This window comes from Pantherophis guttatus, chromosome 5 (genome assembly GCF_059756535.1).
Source record: "Pantherophis guttatus breed Tessera chromosome 5, ASM5975653v1, whole genome shotgun sequence".
NCBI lineage: Eukaryota > Metazoa > Chordata > Lepidosauria > Squamata > Colubridae > Pantherophis > Pantherophis guttatus.
Window position 1 is genome coordinate 67,894,447 of NC_142067.1, and position 26,259 is coordinate 67,920,705.

Sequence of the window (26,259 nt, forward strand, 5' to 3'; positions counted from 1 at the left end):
GTGGGCGTGGCTTGGTGGGGAGGTAATGTGACTGGGTGGGCGTGGCCAACTTTCTTTTTTTAACTTTTAAAAGCATTTTTTCTATAACCTCTTCAGCCGAAGAGGTTGTTAAAAATGCTTTTAAAAGGCTCTGATGATCCCAGTTGAGTTGCCTGATTGTCAGAGGCTTTTGTTTTCTTTTAAAAGCATTTTTTTTGCTTTTTTTTACTTTTGATTCGGCTGAAGAGGTTGTAGAAAAATGTTTTTAAAAGGCTCTGACGATCCCAGCTGAGTTGCCTGATCGTCAGAGCCTTTTAAAAGCATTTTTTTCTACCAAAGGCTCTGACGATCAGGCAACTCAGCTGGGATCGCCAGAGCCTTTTAAAAGCATTTTTTAAACAACCTCTTTGGCTGAAGAGGGTCTGACGATCCCAGCTGAGCCAAGCGATTGTCAGAGGCTTTTTTTTTTTTACTTTTAAAAGCATTTTTTCAGCCAAAGAAAAAATGCTTTTAAAAGTAAAAAAAAGCCTCTGATGATTGCGCGGCTCAGCTGGGCATGGTGGGGGGCCAGGAATTTTTGCTACTGGTTCTCCGAACCACCCACCGCCATCGGGCGATCCGGTCCGAACCGGGAGCATTTCACCCCTGGTCTCTATACTCATTTAGCACATAGTGTGATTAACTGAAAAATGATGAAATGTTCCAGAACATCCCAAAACAAATGTCTGCCTTTTGTATTTGTATCCTGATATCAGGACACAACTCCCTGACTACCATGAATCATGGATTTTTTGTTGTAACATCATGACTGAAATTCATCATTTGTCTTTCCTTGCCATCTGTAAACACCTATGCTTGTCTCCCCTGCTGTTTAAGGTCTTCATAAAACAGCTAGAGCTGGTTATTTTGGAGCCAGGCATGGTTTTAATACCTTTGAATATTATGAAAACTTTATAACTTTATAATAGAAAACTTTATAATAGACTAGGTAAACTAATCAAATGGAATTTATATGCAAATAATATGAAAATTTGTAGCTGAGAAACTATTTTCTGGAATTAAAATTCCACCTCTTTTGGTTATGTTTGAATTCCCCCCAGTGACTAGGTCACACATTAGGAGTGTTACTTGAGCCTCAGCTATCATCTGATTAAAAGATGGTGATTAGGGTATATCATGTATTTATTAGTGCACCAGTTGGATTTGGCAAAGGCTACCTGTAAGGATTGCCTCTCCTTCCAACTTAAGAAAGTAAAAACTCTTGAAACGTGGTTGTTCAAAAGAGACCTTTTATTAAGCAGAAGTGATAGCCACCCGGTTAAAGCAAGATCTGAATACCCTTAGGCAAGACAAGTAGGATTAAAGCAGCAGAGACCCCTCCCTTTAAGTCAGAATGCAGATTTTAACCAATACACAAGTGTGAAGATGCTTTCTTTCCCAGTTTCCCTGAGAACCCGAACAACCATGCATTCACACTGTTATCCTTTAAAGTGAAACAACCCACATGGCTATCATAAAAATTCCTCCACGTAAAGAGGATCCCAGGGCTCTTTGGCACCAGGATATAGGTTGTAAAATATCTGTTGACACAGGCAATACTAATAAATCGAATCCAAGTCTCCCCCTTCCTCCAATTGAATGGCAGTATCACTTTTAGGGATCTGACATGCTACCTCCTTAGAAAACGAAAGGGTCCACCTGTAAAAAAAACAAATATACACAAGATTTCATGATAGTATATTAACAAGGTTTGTTAGGATATTGGGAGTGAAATTTTCTCAGTAAGATTGGAGCCCTAACATGGTGTTTAGCGACCCATTCATTGTGTGCTGATGGTAAATGTTTCCAAGCGATTAAGTATTGGATTTTCCCTCTGTGGATCCTAGAATCAAGGATTTCCTTGATTTCAAAGTGTTGTTCACCTTCAATCATGATGGGAACAGGTGGTGTAGATGCAGGTGGTCTGAGGGATGAGATTACTTCTCGTTTGAGTAAACTGATATGGAATACTGGGTGGACTTGCCTGAGTGTTTTTGGAAGGAATAGTTCAACTGCTACTGGATTGATGATTCTAGTGATGGGGAAAGGTCCAATGAACTTTGGCCCTAGTTTTTCGATGGTTGTAATGATTTTAGGAATTTTGTAGATAAGTATACTCTGTCTCCAATATGAAAAGGTTTGGGTTCCATCCTTTTCTTGTCATCTTGAATTTTAAAAGCTTCTCTAGCTTCCTTTAAGGCTAATCTAACCACTGGCCATGTGTTTTGCAAATTATCCATCCACTCCTTAAGTGAGGGGATGGTGGGTTCTTCTGTGGGTAGTTCAGGTATGGGACTGAAATCCTGGCCTGTTGCTACTCTAAAAGGGGTAAAACCAGTGCTTGAATGTACAGCATTATTAAATGCAACTTCAGCAAAAGGCAAAAATTTGGTCCAGTTATCCTGTTGAAAATTAATGGAACATCTTAAATATTGTTCTAATACCGAGTTCAAAATTTCAGAATTTCCATTAGTAGCCGGATGATGCGAAGAGCTCAACCCCTGGCCAGTACTAAGTAAGTCCAGAAATGCCCTCCAAAAGTTGGAGGTGTATTGAGCCCCTCTGTCGGAGATGATCCTTTGTGGAGCACCATGAAGTTGATAAATGTGTATTAGGAATAATTTGGCTAAACTTTTAGCAGTTGGGATCTTTTGGCAGGGTATAAAATGTGCCTGTTTTGAAAACAGGTCTGTCACGACCCAAATAACAGTATTTCCCGCAGTGTTTGGCAATTCCACAATGAAATCCATAGCAATCTTTCTCCAAGGCGCTGAAGGTTCAGCTACCTTCTGCAATAGACCTGGGGTTTTCCCCTAACGTCTTTTTGCTGCTGCACAAATGGGGCAGCTAGCTACATAGCTTTCTATGTCCTTTTTTAGTGATGGCCACCAAAATTGTCTTTTAATCAGGTGTAAAGTTTTCACAAACCCAAAATGTCCAGCTAATTTGGAGTCATGGCACCGTACCATTAAGCATAGTCTTTGGCTGGTTGGAAGATACAACTTCCCTCCCTTTCAAGCTAAATCATCTTTCATCAGACAGCTGGATTTGTTGTTCAAAAACCATTCATCAGTGGCCAATGCTTGTTTAAAAGTTTGGGTGGTGTCATTGTCCGTCAATGTTTCTTGTTTTTCCTGGGATCTGGTGACTACTTTAGCGGCTAGTTGATTGTTTTGTACTATGGGTTTGATTACATCTGACTTTGCACTATTGTATTGCAGTTTTCTGGATAGCGCATCCGCCAGAAAGTTTTTTCTTCCCGGGAGGTATTTTAGAGTAAAATCAAACCATTTAAAGTACTGAGCCCATCATACTTGTTTTGGGGAGAGTTTCCTTGGGGTCTTATAGGGCTTCTAGATTTTTATGATCAGTCCAGACTTCAAAAGGGGTCTTACTGCCTTCTAGGAAGTGCCTCCAGGTTAAAATGCCCAACAAACTGCATAAGCCTCTTTCTCCCAAATGGCCCACCTTTGCTCAGTCTCATTCAGCTTTTTGGATGTGTAAGCGCATGGTTGTAGTTGGTCTTGCTCATTCTTCTAAAGCAGAACTGCTCCTATTGCCACATTGCTGGCATCTGCTTGTATGACAAATGGTTTCTCCGTGTCCGGGTGTTTTAGAATTGGTTCTGCCGAGAACAGCTGTTTAAGTTTTTCAAATGCCGCCTGGCATTCCATAGTCCAGTTCAATGACTGATTTGGTTTAGGGTTGTCCTCCCCCTTCATTTTTAAGAGCTTGGTGATGGGGAGGACAATCTGAGCAAAAGCAGGGATAAACTGGTGGTAAAAGTTGGCAAAACCCAGGAAGCTTTGTAACTGTTTACGCATGCGTGGAGGGTCCCAATCAAGTACAGCCTGCACTTTTAGAGGATCCATCTCAACCCCCTGGTGTGAAATGCGGTACCCCAAATAGTCAATCTTCTCTTGATGGAATTCACATTTGGACATTTTAGCATAAAGTTTGGCAGAGCGGAGTTTGTTTAAAACTGCCCTGACTAGTTTTACATGTTCTGCTTTGGTCTCGGTATAGATTAAAATGCCATCCAAGTAGACCAGGACCCCCTTATATAAATGCTGATGCAGCACTTAATTTATTAACTGCATAAACACTGCAGGGGCTCCTTTTAACCCAAAGGGGAGCATCTTGAATTGGTAGCAGCTGAGGGGGATGTTAAATGCCGTTTTCCACTCATCCCCGGTAATAAGCCTCCCTTAAGTCCAGCTTTGAAAAAATTTTCCCTTTCACATATCTTTCATAAGGGGAGGGGATACATGTTCTCCACACTGATCGTATTCAGGTTTTGAAAATCAACACAGAGACGTTTTGAGCCATCTTTTTTCTCTCTAAATAACAGTGGAGCTGCGATTTTCAGTCAGGCTGGCTCAATGAAACCCCTTGCTAGGTTTTTCTCAATAAATGTTCTCAGCTCTTCCAACTCCCTCGGTGACATGCTGTACATCATGGGTTTAGAGAGTTTAGTGCCGGGTAAGATTTCTATCACAGTCGGTGGCACAGTGGGGGGGAGATCATCTGAGGTTTTTTCGCTAAAATCCTCAGTCAAATCCTTGTATTTTATGAGTATGCTCTCAGTTGGTATGGCGTGACCAGGCATGGCTGTTTCTCGATTATCTGCCCCGTCAGTTCCTTTATGTGGATTCTCAGCAAAAGTCACATCCATCTGAAATTTTATGATGCCTTGTTTCCAATTGATTTTGGGGTTCCATTTTTTTAGCCATGCAAGGCCCAGAACCAATGGCCATTCCATGCCAGGTGCCACTATAAATGTAAGTATTTTCTTGTGGCTTCTGATGCCTATATGTAAAGGCTCGGTAGCAAAAGAAGCTGGCTCCCCTCCTGCTATTGACCCATCTAGTTGGCAGAAAGCAATGGGGTTTTTCAGCTTTCTTACATTAATCCCCAACTTCCCTACTAGGGTTGGGCTGATCAAACAACGGGTGCACCCTGAATCCACTAGAATGGATATATTTATCTCCCTGTCCTGGTTTCGGATCAATAGTCTTAAGGGGAGGATAAGCGGTTTAATTGGTTTGCTTACCAGTGGTTCATCATCTGGATCGCTTCCAAATAAGTGTGATTTCTCCAGATGCCAGGGTTTCCTCCCCAAAAGGGGGAGGGGATGGAACTTCTACAGTCTCCCTGCTCCTCAGGGCAATCTCCTTCCAACGCCAACCCGGTTTTGCAGGGTTCTCCCCCGGTGGGTGGTTCCGGGCGGGTGTTTGCGAATGACACTCTGCAGCTCGGTGCCTCTCTTTTCCACACTTGAAACAAGCTGAAGCTCTCAGAGAGAATGTGGTTTGTGTATTGAGGGGCTCCTGCTTCAATTGGGGTGGGGATTTCTTCCATGCTCACCCCGCTCGATACTGCTTTCTGGCCATATTGATCTCAGCTTCTTCAGCGTTGACGTACCATTCATGTAGGTCATTCGGTGCACCTCGGGCCACGCATGCATTGTATAGATCATCACTCAGCCCGTCCTTGAAACAGCGCACCGAAATATCTTCCGGCCAGTTCACACGATACACAAGGTCCCTGAATTCTTCAGTATACTCTGCTACTGGCTGTCGCCCCTACCTCACCACCTTAATGCGGTCGCATGCTTTGCGATCTGCTAGTCAGTCCTCAAACCGGTGTCGCAGTGCAATCATGAAATGGTCGAAATCCCGCAATTCTGGTGCGTTGGCATTATGCAGGGTCACCATCCATCTGGCAGCAGTGCCCTCTAGGGCTAGGGTCACAACTCGCACTCGGGATCCTTGGGTTTGGAAATCATGCCTGTACTCTTGCATGTAGGTTAGCACATGTGCCACAAAGAATCCTAATTGTTGTGGATTCCCATCAAACGTCACCCCAAGGGAGGGAGTTTCTCTTTCCAGTTGCAGGACTCAGGGCTGGTTGGGAATGGGCGTCGGTGTGCATGCTGCCTGGGGGGGGGTGTTTGCTGGGTTTTCTCCTGCTGCTGCTGTGCCATCTGCTTGATAGGCAGGCTCCAGAAGGTGGGTGCCTCCCGTGGCATCATCCGTGACTGCTGCCCTTTCCGCGCCCTTTGGTTGTTGTCCTGAGTCCCTTCGGATGTTGAGATTTTCCAAAGTTTCCATCACCAATTGGGTTATATGCCTCTTCAGATAATCTTCCCTCAGTGGTGCTTCAGTCAGTTCCCCCTGGTCAGCAAAGGCTTCTAGTTCCAGTTTCCATCCCGGTTTTCGGTTGCCATGGCTGAGGGTGACTCCTCTGGTTCTCTCATCCCAGCTATCTTTCTTCCCGATGCCAATTGACCAGCGGGGCTTTTCAGGATTCTCCAGGGTTACCTCATCCTCTCCGATGGGGTGTACAAAACAGGCATCTGACTGGGTGGTGGTTGATGTCTCTCCCCAGCAATCGGCTTCTCCCAGTTCTCTGCTTTGTTCAGACATTGTTTGCAAGGTCCCCTCAGTAGAGCGAAGATTGCTTCTCTGGGTTGACCATTTTGCAGATCTTGCTTTGTGTAAGGATTGCCTCTCCTTCCAACTTAAGAAAGTAAAAACTCTTGAAACATGGTTGTTCAAAAGAAACCTTTTTTTAAGCAGAAGTGATAGCCACCTGGTTAAAGCAAGATCTGAATACCCTTAGGCAAGACAAGTAGGATTAAAGCAGTAGAGACCCTTCCCTTTAAGTCAGAATGCAGATTTTAACCAATACACAAGTGTGAAGATGCTTTCTTTCCCAGTTTCCCTGAGAACCCGAACAACCATGCATTCACACTGTTATCCTTTAAAGTGAAACAACCCACATGGCTGTCATAAACATTCTTCAATGTTAAGGGGATCCCAGGGCTCTTTGGCACCAGGATATAGGTTGTAAAATACCTGTTGACACAGGCAATGCTAGTAAATCGAATCCAAGTCTCCCCCTTCCTCCAATTGAATGGCAGTATCACTTTTAGGGATCTGACACTACCTATGTGTTCATTATGCCTGGTAGAGCCTAACTTTGAAAAGTGTGAGTTGGATTATTGAAACATGGCAGTTGTGTTTATAAAGTTCTGAGAATAAAAGTATATTATGGAATGTGTGATTTCGGAAGTAATTGTAAAATCTTATTTCTGATTTCTTAACAGCTTTGACCATGTTTCTCATCTTTGTCTCTTCCACAAGGACTCATGTTCTTTGGTTACAATTTCTGTTCCAATTAACTATCAAAGCTAGTCTCTTCATGGATACTTTTAGGAAACTTTTTCCACATGCATAGCACATTTGTAACAGAATACAGAACTTGTCTTGTTAGAGGCACTTGCTTCCCTGTGGAAGAAAAAGAACAAAAGTCAGTTTTGATATTTAGGTCATCCTGTCTATTTCTCAGGAAGGTGGAAAGTAAGACCTACTTTAAAATTGTCTTTGGCAGATATTTTATTTGTACTTTTCAGAGTTCCTCCTTCTCTTTCTAGTACATTTTCTTACCAAAATAATCGGTGTGCTACCCTAAAGTTACATTATATTGTTTTGCATAACAATAGTCCTAAAATGTCCTTTAGAAATCAGTTAGTCTTTTCAAGAGCTGTTTCAATTTTATTTTCACAGAAATGTTGTGAGGTACATTAGACTAGATACAAGAGTATCAATTATCTATAATTTGATCCTAGCCATTGGGAAATACATAGTTAAGGAAGCAGAAATACCAGGAATATTGGGGGGGAAAGGGTAACATTCTAGATTTTTAAAGGAAAATTAAATATATATTTTGTCCACAATTATCAAATGATTCTTGCAGCTATATTGCACATGACTGTGTGTCCACAACCCCAATCCAACATTACTATGCATATTATTAAACTACATTTCTTTTCAGTTCTCATCCCAAAACTGTTTCAGTAGGAATTTCCTGGATTTCTTTCCATGAAGAATCTTATTTTGTGTAGAGATATTTGGGTTTTTATCCAATATAAACTACTATGATATCCAATATTGCATAATTTTTGTAAACAATGAACAGCACAGTAAAATATGTCATTTTGTATTTATTTTGCATACATTAAGTATATCATAATAGAAAATAAAATTGATTAATCTCATAACATGGAATTTGGCAATATTTTGTTTTATGTGTACCAAAATGGCTACAGTAATCCCTATCTGCCCTGTATTTAATTCGTTGTACCACCTTGTCTTATTTGTGCAAATAAGAGTAAGATTCTGAAGTGAAACTTATAACTCTATTATATTACTTCTAGCAAAAAATGTTAGGCTCAAAACAGGAAAAACACATGGAAGTAAGTCGAGTTCACTGAGGGAATTTAGTGAATTCCCGTTATTGGGATGACTCTATGACTGAAATATAGGAAATTTAAAAATTAAAAGAAGCAATGGCAAATGGCAAAGTTAGAGAAATGTGTACTGTGTGTAAAAATATCCAAGTTAAAGATATTGATGGTGCAATGGCCACTTATACTGGGCACTTATACTGGGAGAAAATTCTGTCAAGCAGGATTCTTCCAGAGAATATCTGACAGCGTTCTCCTCCAGAAGATGAAAGGAAATACAAGGAGCATCAGTTATCCATGACGTGATCCTAGCCATTGGGGAAGACTTAGTCAAGGAAGCAGAAAAACCTGGAATATTGAAGAAAAGTGTAACATTCTAAAAATAATAATCCAGAAGTTTTGAAGCTGTACATATTTAATTTTTAAGAATGTCTGTTGATTATTTATCTTGTAGTGTCAACTGTCCTATTAGCATATGAAGGAAAAAAAAAAAACTCCTGGGACATAATTTTACCAAGAGTAAAATTTTACTGATAGATCCATATAGGTACAGATGAAGTAAAGCCAATTCTAAAGGTGCATAGGTAAAGTTCCCCCTTTCCCCTTGAGGCCTCTCAGTGTCCATTGTTCGCCAATCCAACACTTTCTTCGTGTTTTAGAAAACAGTCTCTGCTGTTCAAAGAGTTCCCATAACATGACCTTGAAGTGAAGGAACTCTCACAGGGCCCAGCTGGCTCACTTGATTCCTCAGCCCCTCTCAACACCCCCCAAGGCTTCTACCCCATCCCTTCCATTTCTGTTGTCAAGGTGCAAGGAAAATTGCAGGCAGAGATAGAATCCGAATCAGTAGTAAATGTTTGACCAGGGAGTAAGGACTATTATTTTGAGGGGTGGTGGTGGTGGTAAAAGTTTAGACAATTGAATACAATGTGCCAGATAAGACTGACTCCAGAACATGAGTCTTTGGGAAGGATGTATTTAACCAAACCATCTTGGTATTTATTTATTTACTTTTCACTTATTAAAAAGAACATGAAAACATTTAACCTTTCTTTGCTTTTTCATTCAATGACAAAAAGAAAATATATAATCAGGATATGAAAACAACTTAAATGTCAGTTTATATTTTTACTGTTTCCTTATGTAGGCCTTTAAGAGGGAACTAAAAACAAAAGACTCTGTTATCTTAAATGCACTTGAAACAGCCCGAACGTTCATATCTGAAAAGCCTCTGGAAGGACTGGAAAAGTTTTACCAGGAGCCGAGAGGTAAATGCTAGAGAGCAATAATAACCTTTCAGAAAAAGCAGCAGCAGTGGCTAAAATAAAAAATCTATCCATTCTTATTGGATCTCTCTAAATCTTTGCAAGTTTAATATGATAAGAATAAGGAGAATACACAGAATTTAAACAATAATCTATTTGCAGATTTATGAGCATAGCAATATTGGGCACAATTATTATGTGTAATTTATTGATTATTATTCTAAATCCGTATTCCTTGGCATAGAGAAGATTCTAGAATCAGGAATAAAACACTAATATATAAAATTAAAGTAAGTTTACACTTTGTATTTCTAATCCCAATACTGTCTTTGCATATTCTAATCTAATATTGCTTCAAATATATGGAAAGAGTGACCATGATGCCATTCAGGTAGACTTAATGCCACTGATAGAACACCATGATACTACTCAATTTGAGCCAGTGCCACGGATATAACACTTGAATGTTTTTGCCTGATAATAATAAAAAAAATTGAGATTTTGTTTTTAAATTTTATTTATGTTATCTATGTGCTTCGCTTTTAGAGCTGTCTCCGGGTGAAAGAGTCCAGAATGTAACTCAATTCCTAAAGAAGCAGGCAGTTGATGTTAAAACAGAATGGGATAAATTGAATCTACAATCTTCTGACTGGCAAAAAAAGATTGATGAAGCCCTTGAAAGACTACAAGAGCTTCATGAGGCAATGGATGATTTCGATCTAAAACTGCATCAGGCAGAAACTGTCAAAGAGTCTTGGCAGCCAGTTGGGGATTTGCTCATTGACTCACTGCAGGATCATCTTGAAAAACTGAAGGTAAAATTGTATTTTTGTTCAGTGCTATTTGCATTAACATACACTTAACATTCTGCTGTAGCTTCAACACCAAGAGAGAATTCATAATTATTTTAAATAATCACAATGAATATTGAGATAAAATATAAATAAAAACATATTACTGCTATCTTAAATAACTTAGTTGTGCTTTAAAATGTAGGATAGTGAAAAATTCCAAAGGCATTTGGTTTTATATGTCAAATATGTAAAGAGCCTTGATAGTACAGTGGTTTAGTGCACCCTGTTATTAACACAGCTGCCTGCAATTTCTGCTGGTTCAAATCTCTCCAAGGCTCAAGGTTGACTCAGCCTTCCATCCTTTCTAAGGTAGGTGAAATGAGGACCCAGTTTGTGGGGGCAATAAGCTGACTTTGTATAAAATATACAAAAGAATGAAGGCTATTGTTTAACGCATTGTAAGCCGCCCTGAGTCTCCGGAGAAAGGTGGCATATAAATCAAATTTAAAAAAAATTTTTTTTTTAATTGTGCATTTTTAGGAAACTTCATTTATCTATTTATTGTTAATGTAACCAAATTTATTTTTTATATATACATTATGAAAAAATTACCAAATGTCAGCAAAATTATAGTTACTTTATGGGCTAATTATCCACTTCATAGGATGCAAGAAAATGCTTTCATTTCTATACTACTTATATTCATTAATTGATAGATCGATTATTGTTGCCAAGTAATTGATGACTCTTAGCAGCCATGAAGATATTCTCCTCGATGATCTATCCCTAACTTGTTCCTTCAGTTCTTGCAACAGTGCACTCATTGCCACTGTAACCAAGTCCATCTTCCTTACTACTGGTCACCCTCTTCTTGTCCATTTTTTATCCTTTATATAAATTTATTGATTTCTGTTTTATATCCCTTCAGAGAAAAGTGGGATGAAAAGGTTTGAGGATCCAGGAGGGCCTACTTATGTAGGACTATTTTGTAATTTCATTTATTTTTGTGACTTTGTTTTTCCTAAATTCTCTCTCTCCCCTGCCTCTGTTCTGTTCTTTGTGACCTATATTTTTTCCTAATTTCTTGGTTGCAAACAAGGTTATCCCTTGACCTTTTTGTTTAGCCATGTCTTTCCTTTGTCACCCTATTCCTCTTCCATTTTCCACTCTCATCTCTTTACATCCTTTTGCTAAGGTTATCACAAGTTTAAAAATGTTCATTTCTCTTTATTAGAGTGCATTATGAAAATATGGTTTTTAGCAATTTACATGAAGTTGACAACTGAATTATATTTCAGGATGCATTACAAAAAAAAAATAACGTACTGTATTAAATTATGTTGGTTGGTATGGCTAGAATAAGGAAAATTATTTATTTAGTTCATCCATAGAGAACAATTCTTTTTCAACAAGCTAGAATTTATCTTTTCCATTTTGAAGAAATAGATACAATCTCCTATGAGCACCAACGTTAGATCAGGTTTTTTTCTGTCAAAGAAAACACAGTGAAATCAGTACTATGTATTAGGTGTCTGGTATTCTTTCTTCTTTTGCCATTATTGAACACAGATCTGAAGCCTTATGAAACATATACTAGCAAGAGAATATTTAAGTGCCAATTTTGTCTATATGGGTTTTGAAGATATCAGAAGGGTTCTACTGAATTCAAGGTTGATAAGAACACTTTGGTTCATGTGAATATGGGAGTTTTCTAGGGAAATAATCCCATGGTTGTTGAGTCTGTATTGATTTTAATCTATTTTATTTGTATTTTGACTGGTTAGATCATTTTACATTCTTCATGCACTTTGCATACCTTATGATAGAGTTAGGGTAGAGAAATGAATACATTTAGAATAGAATAGAACAGAACAGAACAGAACAGAACAGAACAGAATAGAATAGAATAGAATAGAATTCTTTATTGGCCAAGTGTGATTGGACACACAAGGAATTTGTCTTTGGTGCATATACTCTCAGTATACACAAAAAGTCAAGATACATTTGTCAAGAATCATAAGGTATGGGACTTCCGGTTTGCTTGCCTCCGGTGAAGACGGTCCCTTTCTAAGGACCGCCAGCCCCGCCGTTTGTAGAGCCGCTTCGATTGTGAGAAGCGGCTTGAAAACTCCAGAATCTGCAGGATTTGAAGGAGAAGAGTAACCAAGGCGCAGGTCGAGCCCCTGTGAACCCCCAGAAGTTTGCTACTGGGGAGGAAACAGGCGTGGCTCCCTTTCAACTTGTGGAGACTCCGGACGGCGTGGGACGACTCTGCTTGTTGCAGAGCAAGCCGGCTGCAGCAAACACCTAAATTGATTGAAAGCAACTTTTTTAACTATTGGACAAAATAACCTGAACCTTCAAACCAAGAAATTGCAAGTATTTTTCTTTCTTTGTGACTTTTCGATCTAAGTAAAAATTAGAGCGAGCGGAAGCGGCTTGAAAAGATGGCGCCGCTCCAGCGTTAACAAGCTGAAAGGGAGAGTGGTCTTGTAAAGCTATTCTAATAAGTTACATTGTTGTGCTGCTTGTAGCAAGCAAACAGGAGAAGAGGAGAAAAAAATCCTTTTTAAAATAAGCTGAGCTCGCTTTAGTTTAATTCTATTTCCCACTCGACTAAAACTGGGGGATTTTTTTAGAGGACTTTGTGGTGCTGGAAAAGGAAAAAGGATTTCCTTTTTTAGAAAATCTAATCTACGTGGCAGAATGGCTTCTAAAAAATAGGAAGGCAAGGCAGCAGGGGGGGGATCCCCCACACACAAGCCTGAAGAGCAGTCTTCTTCTGCTCAGCAGAGTCAGAAAACAGATTTTGATTTTGAAAGTTTAAAAAAAATTATAACTCAGGCTCTGGATGATAATTTCCAAAAATCTCAACAGGAAATGGATGATAAATTCCAAAAATCTCAACAGGAAATCAAGCAGGAAATTATTGAAATGAAAAAGTTGGTGTAAGAGAATTATGGCAAGGTGACTGATAAACTATCAAATGTGGTCTCTGGCTTGTCAGAAATTATTATTAAAGTGGACTCTAAATTGGAAGAATTTAAATCAGAAGTGAATGTCAAAATAAAGGATACTGATTTTAAAATTTCTGATGTGGATAATAAAATGCAGAGAGTTGAAAACGAAATTACGATGATGCAATTCCGGTCTATGGAATTTGCAATAAGACTCAGAGGTATTAAGGAGAATGACCGACAAGATTTGAGACAGGTTTGTGCTGATGCCTTGGCTGTGTTGTTAAAAATCAATTCTGATGAGATTTTTTACAAAATAGACAAAATTTACAGAGTGAATTCGTGGGTGGCCAGACAAAGACAATTGCCTAGAGATGTGGTGATATATTTCACAGATAGAAGAATGAGAAATGATATTTTGCAAAAATCTTTTCTTTCTTCTGTGCAAGTGGAGGGAACTCAAATTGGAATTTACAAAGAACTTCCGCCAAAGATGTTGAAAGATAGAAAAGATTTTGGTTTTTTAGTAAATGATTTAAAAAAATTAGAGATTCCATTTCAGTGGGATGCCCCAACTGGTATAATCTTGAAGTACAATGGAGAAAGATATCGACTGAATACTGTTGAAAAGGCGGAACATTTTTACTATACCGTTTTTAAGGAGAGACCACCATCCCCACGTACATCTACTGTGTTGGAGATAAAGGAGAGTGATAAGGAGAAGCAATTTCAGCAAGAGTTGGAAGAGCAGCCTAAGCAGATTGAATCAGAGCCAATGGAAGTGCAGGGTGCTGTAGGAGGTTATCTGGAAGAGCCCCTGTTAGAATCTTCTCCAATTTTGACTATAAGAGATGTGGCCTTGGACCTAGCTCGTATGGCTGAAGCCAAAGACCAGCGAATAACTCGTGCAGTTTCTAAATAACTCAAAGAAAAACAATTACAAAAAAGAGCTAAGGCACAACAATATAAAAAAGGAGTCAAGAGTACTACACAACAAAGTGAAGCCATGGGGGGAGCAAAGCCGAAGGTCTCGGAAGATATCCGGCAATTCTGCTCGTCGCTTCAAAAAGGCATACATGACGGTTAAGTTTTTATCTTGGAATGTGAATGGACTGAACTCACCACAGAAAAGGAAGAAGATATTTACATATTTGAAACAATTTAATAATGATATAATTTGTTTACAAGAAACTCATGTCAGAACACAAGATCAAAAATATTTGATAAATTCAAAATTAGGAACACATTTTATAGCTTCAAACTTGGAAAAAAAGAATGGTGTGATTATTTACATAAATAAAAGATTATCAGCAAAAATTATAGAAGCAGACGAAGGTGGTAGGTTTGTAGCAATTGAACTGTACACTGTATATGGCCAAATTCTTGTGATTGGAATTTATGCTCCTAACCAACAACAGGATCACTTTTATAAAACTTTGCATACTAAAATATTGCAATGGGACTATAGATCTATTTTGATTATGGGAGACTGGAATGGAGTGATTGATTCTAAATTAGATAAAAAAAGTCTGGCGAAGTCAAGGATCAGACTACCACAAACTTTTTTTAATTTGAAAGAAGATTTGGAATTAAAAGATGTGTGGAGAATATATAACTCAAAAGACTTGGACTATACTTTTTTCTCTGATAGACATAGATCTTTTTCAAGGATTGATTTTATCTTATTATCAAATGACTTACTTGTTAAAACAAAAAGAACTAAGATCTTTCCAAGAACTCTATCTGATCATAGTCCAGTATGGATAGAAATTGAGACTGGAAAGACTGAGAGAAGATCATGGAGATTAAATGAAAATTTGTTCAGATATGAAAAAAATATAATAGAACTTAAAAAGCAGATGAAAGAATTTTTTGAAATTAATTTGAATAAGGGCATCCCTATCGAAATTGTGTGGGATGCGAGTAAAGCGTATATGAGAGGGGTACTCATTCACATGAACTCTAAACACAAATTGAACAGACAAAAGAAAAGATCTGAAATCGAAGTGGAAATAAAGAAAAAAGAACAGTTACTTATTAAAAATCCAACAGATGAAAGAATACGTGGTGTTATAAAACTTTTGAAAGATCAATTCCAAATGCTTATGGCGGAACAAGCTGCAACAAATTTACAATATGCAAAGCATAATACATTTTGTAATGCCAATAAACCGGGCAGATGGCTGGCCTATACATTAAGGAAGAAGCAGAGTATGCAGACTATTGATTGCATTGATATTGGAGGGAAAGAAATTTCTCAACAAAAATTAATTAAAGAAGTTTTTGTAGATTATTATACTAAATTATACGCTAAAGATGATATACAGAATGGACTTATAGAAAAATATTTAGAAAATAAAAGAGTTACAAAAGTTACTAACCAACAAAAGGAAAGAATGAATTATCCTATAACAGTTGAGGAGATAATTGCAGCAATTAAACAACTGAAAACAGCTAAAGCTCCTGGAACGGATGGCTTGACAGCAGTGTATTATAAAACTCTGCAAGCAGAAATGGTGGAACAACTCAAAGACTTATTTTGTAATATACAACAAGGGGGTAAAATACCCCCATCATGGAAAACAGCTTATATTTCTTTGATACCAAAAGAGCAAGCAGGTCCTAAAAAACCGGAGAACTATAGACCAATATCTCTTGTGGATGATGACTATAAAATTTATGCAAAAGTGTTAGCCAACAGGCTGATGCCATTAATTCAAGAGGTGATTCATGATGATCAAGCGGGATTTATAGAGGGCAGATACATGAAGGACAATGTAAGGCAAGTTATAGACTTATTGGAATATCTTGAGAAGAATAAACAGATCCCTGCAGTGCTGGTCTTCTTGGATGCGGAGAAGGCCTTTGATAGAGTGGACTGGAATTTTCTATTAAAGACTTTAAAAAAGATGGATTTTGGGGATCAATTTATACAGGTGGTTTCAGCAATTTACCAAGAGCAAAAGGCACAGATTATTATTAATGGAAGTTTAACAACAGATTTTAATATTGAAAAAGGAACAAGACAAGGATGTCCGTTATCCCCATTGTTATTTATTTTAACACTAGAAGTTTTGTTGAATACAATACGGGATTTGAATATCTTGAAAGGTATAGTGATAAGGCAAGAGGATTACAGAATAAGGGCATTTGCAGATGATCTGGTTGTTACCCTAACACACCCGATGGAATCAATAATCCAGATGAAAGACATTATAAAGGACTATGGTACTGTATCAGGATTTAGATTGAACCAGAAAAAAACTAAGATGATAGCTAAAAATATGACACAAGATCGAAAATACGAACTTGAAAGAAGGGCAGGTTTTGAGATTGTATCAAAGGTTAAATATCTAGGAGTTCAGGTTGCAGAATCAAATATGAAATTGTTTCAAAATAATTATGAGGTGTTGTGGCGAGATGTACAAAAAGATATGGAGACTTGGAAGAAACTGCAGCTTTCTCTACTTGGAAGAATAGCAGCAGTTAAGATGAATATTTTGCCAAGATTTCTTTTTTTGTTTCAAATGATACCGGTGCTTAAAAGTGATAAACAGTTGAAAGAATGGCAAAGTGGAGTGAATAAGTTTGTCTGGAACGAGAAAAAACCGAGAGTGAAACTGAAAATTATGCAAGATGTTCCAGAAAGGGGAGGTCTTAAACTTCCAAACCTACATTTATACTATGAAGCAGCAGCTTTGACTCAAGCAAGCGATTGGTTTGGAAGGAAAAAGACTGGAATATTGAATATAGAAAGTTTTGATCTTGAATTTGGTTGGCACGCTTACTTATTTTATGAAAATAAAGTGGATAAAGTGTTCAAAAGCCATATACTTAGAGAGTCCTTGATGAGAGTTTGGAAGAAGCACCGATTCAAATGGGATTACAAAATACCGTTATGGCTGGATCTTGGTCATATCATGTGGAATACAAATATAATGTCACTCGGGGGTTTTTTATTCAAAGAGGTTCTTTTTACAGATGCGGGCAGATGGCAACTGAAGACATTAGAGACACTGTTGGAAGAAAGGATTAATCTAACTTGGTTACAGTATAATCAACTTCAATTGAGATGGAAAGAGGACCAAAAAACTGGTATAATGAGGAAGAATTGGTTAGACATATAAAAGAGAAAGGTCCAATGCATATTAAAAGGTTATATGATGTTTTGTTAGAAAGGGATTCAGAAACTGAATTGGTTAAAGATTGCATGATTAAGTGGGCACAGAATTTTGCAGAACCAGTGATGTTGGAAACACGGGAAAAAATATGGGTTCAGAATGTTAAATTTACACAATCGCAGAATTTGAGGGAAAATTTTTATAAAATGTTTTACAGATGGCATTTAGACCCCAAGAAATTATCCTGTATGTATCCTAATGTTCAGCCAAAATGTTGGAGATGTGATTGTTTAGATGCTACATATTATCATGTCTGGTGGAACTGTAAGAAAGTTAAGGCTTTTTGGATAAAAATATGGTGGGTTATGCAGAATGTTTTGAAGAAAAAAATTCAGTTTTCTCCACAATTGTTTTTATTGGGTATAGTCAAGGGTTTTACATTGGATGAAACTAAGTTGATATTGTACATGATAACAGCAGCGAGATTATTGATAGGTAAATATTGGAAAAATGAAGCATTGCCCACTATTGAAGAATGGACTTTGAAGATGGCCAGTTTTGCGGAGATGGCGAAGATTTCAGCATATTTAAAAGATCACTCACAAGAGACTTATGAATGGGAATGGAAAAAATTGATAGATTATGTGCAGAACAAATATCAAATTAGGAAGTATCAAATAGCTTTTTATTGAAAGTATTATATAAAAATAGAAATGTATGAATTTTGAGAAGATGAAAAATTATAAGGGGGTTTGAGGGGTTCAGGTTTTATAAAAAGGGGATTTTGATGGGACTATATTCTGTGGAAGTCAGGGGGGAGGGTTAGGGGGGGTTCGGGGTGGTTAGGGTGGGGAGTATGGGGTGGGTTGGGGGGGAAAATGGGGTGAAAATGTAATTGTAAAACTTTTGCAATAAAAAAAGAATCATAAGGTACAACACTTAATGATAGTCATAGTGTACAAATAAGCAATCAAATCATACTAGGAAACAATCAATATAAATCGTAAGGATACAAGCAACGAAGTTACAGTCATGCAGTCATAAGTGGGAGGAGGTGGGTGATAGGAACGATGAGAAGATTAATAGTAATAGTAATGCAGACTTAGTGAATAGCTTGACAGTGTTGTGGGAATTATTTGTTTAGCAGAGTGATGGTGTTTGGGAAAAAACTGTTCTTGTGTCTAGTTGTTCTGGTGTGCAGTGCTCTATAGCAGGGGTCTCCAACCTTGGCAACTTTAAGACTTGTGGACTTCAACTCCCAGAATCCCAGAATTCTGGGAGTTGAAGTCCACAAGTCATAAAGTTGTCAAAGTTGAAGTCCCCTATTCTATAGCGTCATTTTGAGGGTAGGAGTTATGTCCAGGATGCGAGGGGTCTGTAAATATTTTCACAGCCCTCTTTTTGAGGTCCTCAATGGAAGACAGGTTGGTAGTAATTGTTTTTTCTGAAGTTCTAATTATCCTCTGAAGTCTGTGTCTGTCTTGTTGGGTTCCAGAACCAAACCAGACACTTATAGAGGTGCAGATGACAGACTCAATAATTCCTCTGTAGAACTGTATCAGCAGCTCCTTGGGCAGTTTGAGCTTCCTGAGTTGGTGCAGAAAGAACATTCTTTGTTGTGCTTTTTTGATGATATTTTTGATGTTAACTGTCCATTTTAGGTCTTGAGTGTCGAAGCGTGAATCAGCCTCGTTCCCCCCCTGGGGAAACTGTAATTAATTAAAGGTGAATGGATCTTGTTTTCCATGGTGTATACTCTCAAAGAAAGAAAACCCGAATGTATTCTAAGAAACATTTTATTATAAAAGTAAAACAAACTAGCTAATTACATCATTACCGGACAAAGGAAAATCAGGAAGTTACTACAGATAAGTTCTCCTACAGACTACCGTACTGCTCAGAATGGAAGCTCAACTGGCAAACACTTAACGCAGTGACAACCCCTTCTTTGTCAGTTGAGGGGACATCAGGTACTGCCATCAGTTAAGGCACATCTTCTTACGCAGATACTCGTGCTGAGCTGCTGGAAGTGGTTTGTTGAGCATGTCAGCAATCTGATTATGTGTAGACACATACTGCAATTTTACAAAACCTTGTTTCACTAATTGTTTTATATTTTTGTAATGGATGTCAATGTGTCTGGACCTAGAACCCGTGAAACGTGATTCAGAAATATAAACCACAGATTCATTGTCTTCCATCACGGTGATCGGTCGGATCGGGTGTGTACAGATATCTGTGACCAAAGCATCAAACCACGTTAGAGAATTACATGCATCTGAAACACAAGCATATTCAGCTTCAGTAGATGAACAAGAAACAAAATTCTGTTTTCGCACATGCCAGTAAACAGGACATCCATTTAAGAACATCATATAACCTGAAGTACTTTTACGTGATTTCTTATCACTCGCGCAATCAGAATCTGCATAACAACATAATTCTGCATGATCAGTGTGTGCCGGTTCTAACAATAACCTCATATTTTTAGTGTGTTTTAGGTATTTCAATAATTTCTTAACCCATGCCCAATGAAACTATTTTGCCTTACCTATGTGTCGTGACAAGAGATTAACACTAAGTGCAATGTCGGGTCTAGTCCAACTACTAATATACAACAGTGACCCAATAACTGAACGATAGAGTGTTTGATCCTCGAACTCAGGACTTGGTTCATGTGTCAAGTTGTGAAAATCTGTTTGCATGGGTATGCGTACTGTATTAGCATCTTTCATGTTGCAATGATGCAAATTTTTTTCAATTTTATCCTCTTGTGAAAGACTAAACCCCTTCTGTGTTTTATCAATCTGAACACCTAAATAAGTGTTAACATGACCTAAAGATTTCAATGTGAAATATCTTTGCAAAGCTTTAGCAAAATTATCACTCATCTGCTTATTTGGACCAATATAAACAATATCATCAACATAAACAAGAACTATCTCATATATATTATCAGATCTTTTTGTAAACACGCATTCATCAGTTTCGGACTTAATAAAGCCCATTGAATTTAGTTTTTCAGTAAGACATAAGTACCACATTAAACCAGACTGTTTCAGACCATAAAGACTTTTGTGTAGAAACCAGGTATCCCCTTCTTGCTGTCGGAACCCTGGAGGACCTCTTATATAGATCTCCTCATCCAGGTCAGCATGTAGATAAGCCGTGTCAACATTGAACTGGAAAGCTTCTAAATCAAGGATAGTGGCAGTGGCTAAAGCAATTTTTACACTCTCAGTCTGGACTGTCGGTGAGTAGGTATTTGTGTAGTCCTCAGGATAACGTTGAGCGAAACCCTGAGCTACAAGTCTGGCCTTGTACAATGACTCACCATTTGGCTTCTTTTTGATTCTGTAGACCCATCGAGTGCCAATGACTTTTTTGTTTGCTGGAGGTTTTGCAGGCATAAACACCTTAAGTTTCTTTAGACTGTCCATTTCAGCCTGCATTGCCTCATACCACTTCTCTTGCTCTGAGTCAGGAAGATGCTTGATTTGTGTAAACTTATCAGGAGGAAGTGTAACAGTACAAATCAAAGGCAAGGGTGTTTTTGTCAGTTGCCACGAATATCACTGTGGAGGGATCCCCTTTGTGGCCCTCTTGGAATGCCTCGGAACAACCATCCATTCTTCTTCCGTTTCATCCTCGTCTTCACCATCGTCGCTAGCATCAGCATCGGCGGCTTGCGAAGACGGAACATCAGATTGAGAAGAACTAGTGGCTGGAACATTTGCTATTGAATCTTGATCATCAGACTGTGAGGCATCAGCAACATCATCTCTAGGAAAGTAAACTCCAGGATCATTGGAGTGAATCCTGGACCAGTCAGCATCTTCCTCAAAATTGGTGGATTGGGAAATCACTATTACATGTTTGGAGTCAATAAATTTGCTCCACTTTGAGTTATCATCAATACCCATAAATCTCATCCTCTTTGCTGCTGGACCTCCTTTCCTTCTTTGAGCTAAGGGAATGTTCACCATAGCGTATGAACCAAAAATATGGAGGTGTTTGAGATAGGGCTTGTACCCATACAACATGAAGAAAGGAGTCTGACTTATTACACTACTCCAAGTACGGTTGACAATGTACTTTGCATATTTAATAGCTTCACCCCAGTATGGGATACTGAGGTTGACATCTTCTAGGAGACAACACATCATGGTTTGCAGGACCCCTTGTCACCTTTCTACCACCCCATTCTGAGCCAGTGTATAAGGGGCCGAGGTCTGATGAAGAATTCCATTCTTATGCATCCAGTCCTGGAATCGCTGAGACATGAATTCAGCACCACGATCACCTTGAATTCTGGCGATGCTAACTCCATGTTGGGTATAAACAAGAGCGGCAAAGTCTTTAAAGATCTGAAAGGTCTCAGATTTTTCTTTCATAGGATACACATATCCATATCTAGAGTAATTATCAACAATTGTTAGAAAATATTTTTTACCACCAAGTGTTGGCGTAAAAGGAGCTACTATGTCAGTGTGTACCAAATCAAAAATGCATGTTGACAGGCGTGTAGCACGTTTTGGAATGGATGCTGCTTTGGATTTGGCTTTCTTGCAGACAGCACAATCCAAAAACACCTTACACCCCTTTAGATCCAAACGTCTCGCAAACTCTGGCATCTTCCTAAGAACACGGAAACTGGCATGCCCCAGTCTTCTGTGCCACTTATGGATACACCTGTAATGCAAAGGTTTACCAGTTAGTGAATTTTCAACATTAACAGTTTTGTCAGGAACCTCAGGCTTACTCTGAGCAACCTGTTTCCTAATTTTCTTTTTGTTGGCTTTAGGAGCCTTTGGAGTAGCAACAGGATCTCTCTCTGGAATATCTCTCTCTGGGCCTGTTGAAGTCTGTATACTTGCCTGTGCTTGCGGTTTAGACTTTGGCTTTATGTAATAAACACCACCAATTAACATGGTTTCAGCAACAATATCTCCATTTTTAACTATATAACTTGCTTTTTCAAGGTGGTGGACCTGGAACTTTAATACTCTAGACAAGTGACTCTGACTAAGCAAACTACTAGTTGCTGTTGGTATATAATAAACATCAGGAATGAATGCATCAAGCTCTTCAACATAAACAGTTCCTTTTCCTACGACCTGACAAGGATGATTGGAAAAAGAATAAATTCACGTAGTTCAGGCTCATGCATCTCTGTGAAAAGTTCCTTTCTGTAGGTAACATGCAATGCTGTGCCACTATCCAAAGTCCACAGAAGTTGTCTGTCATATTCTGGATGAGGTTGTGGATCGTTGGTTAAATCCAATGTAGTGAGTGGAGCTTGCGGATCACGCCACAACGCCCTTGTCTTCCACCTCTGCCTCTGCCTCCTCTGGAGTCTGTCCCTCTGGGCTGGTACGTGACGGGAGCTGGAAATCATTGGGGACAATCCTGGGTGGCATGTCCCATAGATTACAGATGTAGCATCTTGGCATCCTTGGAACGTAGGCTCTTCCTCAGAAGGGATGCCTCGCTGGAGCTCTTGATGCAGGTGGTCCTCTCAAATGTGGCGTTGCTAACATAAATGCCTCTTCTTCAATTAAAATTCTGCATACATGATCCACTGTGTGTTGAGCAATAGGCACTTGATTAATCTTTGAAATGGCATCTTTCCATTCATAATTCAATGAGTTAATAATAATGCTGATCATTTGACAATCATCAATATTATAGCCTCTTTCACCCAAATCCTTCCTCATTCCTTTCATTTTAGTTAAATGTTCTCCAATATATTCACCAGGTTTTATTCTCGAACCATGGAACTCAGACAAGAGCAAACATGTAGATTCAATTGAAACATGCCGGTAGCATGTTTCTAATTGGGCCCAAATTTGTTGGGCAGTTGCATCAGGTGGAAAAGTAACCTGCAGTTCAGTATCCATGGACATCCATAATGTTTTGCATGCTTTAGTATCTTATTGCAGGAGTCCATAGCTGCCCAGGAGGATTAAACACCATGCAATGGGTACCTTCTCTACGGAGTAAACGTCCAACCTCACTGACCCATGCTTTATAATTTTGTCCTGAACTCTTTAATTTTGAATCACCAGCCAGTGGAACAACAGAAGATGCCTGTTGAGGAACATACATTTGAGGTGCTGGTAATTGTGCAGGTAAAAACACTCGTGATGCTGGAACAGGCACTGGTCCTGGCTGGGCGGGCTGTGCAGCTAAAGGCACTTATACTTGAACCTGAGGCTGCTGTATTTGGACTCATGATTGTTGTGCTCCAGCTGCCGCTGGTGCCTGAGCTGCAATATTAATATGGCCTGCTGGAGGCGCTGGCACTTGTCTTGGCTGCATTAAGCGTTGCTGTGCTCCATCTAAATTAGGAATTTGGACAAAAACATCATCAGTACCACCAGGGGGTCTGATGATTGAGCCTGTGGAGACACATGTGGCATTGCAGCCTGCAGACTTGATTGAGTTAGGGATATGGTTGAAAAAGTCTGATGTAATTTTCTTAACTGCTGTTGCATCGTGGAATGCATTTCAGCTTTATCTTGTAAATTATTTTTGCCAGCAGGTGGTGCCACAACATTAGTTTCGGGCATTGCAGAAAACTTTGCTTCTCTATCAACGTCATGTGAAATCTGAGAAGGGACAACATCACTAGACACATGTGACGTGTACCCAGCTCTCTGTTCTGATTTGCCTGACACAAAACCCTCCTGGGGAAGTGGCTTTGGCTTCGAAGAAGAAGGCAAAATGGAGGACTCAGGAATTTGAAAAAGATGAGAGTCCCGCTTATCTGGCTTAAGTATAGAAACAAACACTTTTGCCTTGTGCAGCTCATGTTCCAGAAACTCTATTTGATCACAATAACTTTTTACAGCCTTCTCATGCTGGGTTTGTTCAGGGCTCAGATGAGAATAATGAATATCACCTCTCTCTGTGGGTAAAGAAAACCCAGCCGCTTGTGGAATTTTAGGTTTGGCACCAAGCCTTTCAAATACCTGGGCTTTTTTAGTAAATTCTTTAGTAATTAACTGGAGGCTTGAAGAAACATAAGAGGGTGTCACTGACCTCAGCACGTCGCCTTCAGGATAAGCTTCCCCAACAGCACCTCCAACAGCACATTCCTCCAGTCTGGTTGCTGAAGCAAGCAGTGTTTGAAAAGTTGAAAGTCTGTGTAAAATTCTTTTTGCTTCTTCATCAGAGAGATCAGAGACATTTATCTCTTCAGCAGACTGTGCTCTATATTTGGTTTTCTTTTTCTTTCTTGGCATATTTGCAGTAAATAATCAGCGTTCTTCGGTCGCCGACTAATCTATCTGCTTAATAGCCTATTCCAGTGATGGCTAACCTTCTTGCCATCGCATGCCAGGAAGGGGGGGGAGGTTCACGCATGCGCGTGCCTACACCCATAATTCTATGTGCCCCACCCTGTGCTTGTGTGCACAACCACCCTCCCCCCCGCTCCTGGCATGCAATGGCCCAGTAGGCCCATTTTTCTTTCTCACCTGGCTCCAAATCCTCTCTATGCATCTGGGGAGGGCAAAAACAGCCTCCCCCCCCCTTGGAGGCCCTCTGGAGGCTTGAAATGGCACATTTCCCAACTCCCGGTTGGACAGGAAGTGACTTTTTTGCTGTCCCCAGCCTCCAGAGCCTCTCTAGGTGAGAAAGAAAAACGGGCCTTCCTCACCCCCCCACCCAGGCCTTCCAGAGGCAGGAAACAGCCTGTTTCCCTACTTCTGTTGGGCCCAGAAGGCCCGAAAATCAGCTGGCCGGCACGCACATGCATGCCAGAGCTAAGCTGGTGTGTCCACTGATATGGCTACATGTGCCACCTGTGGCACATGTGCCATAGGTTCGCCATCACGGACCTATTCGCTTATCAGTTGAGCAACAGCCAAGGAAAACAAAATAAATCAAAACCATCCTCTGCTACCATTGTCGAAGTGTGAATCAGCCTCGTTCCCCCCCGGGGAAACTGTAATTAATTAAGAGGTGAATGGGTCTTGTTTTCCATGGTGTATACTCTCAAAGAAAGAAACTGTAATTAATTAGAGGTGAATGGATCTTGTTTTCCATGGTGTATACTCTCAAAGAAAGAAAACCCAAATGTATTCTAAGAAACATTTTATTATAAAAGTAAAACAAACTAGCTAATTACATCATTACCGGACAAAGGAAAATCAGGAAGTTAGAAAAGAAAGAATGTAGACATGCGCAGTATCTCAGAAATCACAAGACAGCCTTATCTCAATTACTACAGATAAGTTCTCCGGCAGACTACTGTACTGCTCAGAATGGAAGCTCAGCTGGCAAACACTTAACGCAGTGACATTGAGATATGATAGAACCTAGAAATTCGAAGGTCTTACTGTTGATATTGTCTTGTCTAGTATTGTAAGAGGTGGTAGTATGGGAGAGTTTCTCCTAAAGTCTACCACCATTTCTATGGTTTTGAGTGTGTTCAATTCCAGATTGTTCCGGTCGCACCATGAGGCTAGTTGTTCAACCTCCTGTCTGTATGCAGATTCATCATTGTCTCGGATGAGACCAATCATACATTTCTTGGATGCCACCAACAAATTACAGTTCTTTATAAACAATCTATTACTATAGCAATTCATTTTGACTTTCCACATTAGCATGGCTATTTTTTTTAGTAGCTTCCCAATATGGGAATATATCACATTAAACATATCAAGGTTTGGAAATACTGCTTTTTAAAGGATTACTTTTATTACTGTTAGTAAATGATATTTTATTTCTAAGATGGAAGAATGTGAAAGAAATATTTTAGGGTTCGTTTTTTTCAAATGAAGATCATAATTCTAAAGAGTTGTTTAAAAATTGCTGGTACATAATCAAAAGGTTTACTTGATA

The 26,259-nt window shown here is 39.1% G+C and overlaps 1 protein-coding gene across 5 annotated transcripts in view; it reads left to right on the forward strand.

Moving 5' to 3' along the window:
- DMD (dystrophin) overlaps window positions 1-26,259 on the forward strand; it is a 2,041,544-nt gene that overhangs the window by 1,599,562 nt on the left and 415,723 nt on the right. For all 5 annotated transcript variants that reach the window (XM_087871305.1, XM_087871306.1, XM_087871307.1 and 2 more), the window contains 2 exons: window positions 9,417-9,537; window positions 10,081-10,349. In XM_087871305.1, coding sequence (XP_087727431.1) covers window positions 9,417-9,537; window positions 10,081-10,349 — 390 coding nt within the window. The remainder of the gene's footprint in view (window positions 1-9,416; window positions 9,538-10,080; window positions 10,350-26,259) is intronic.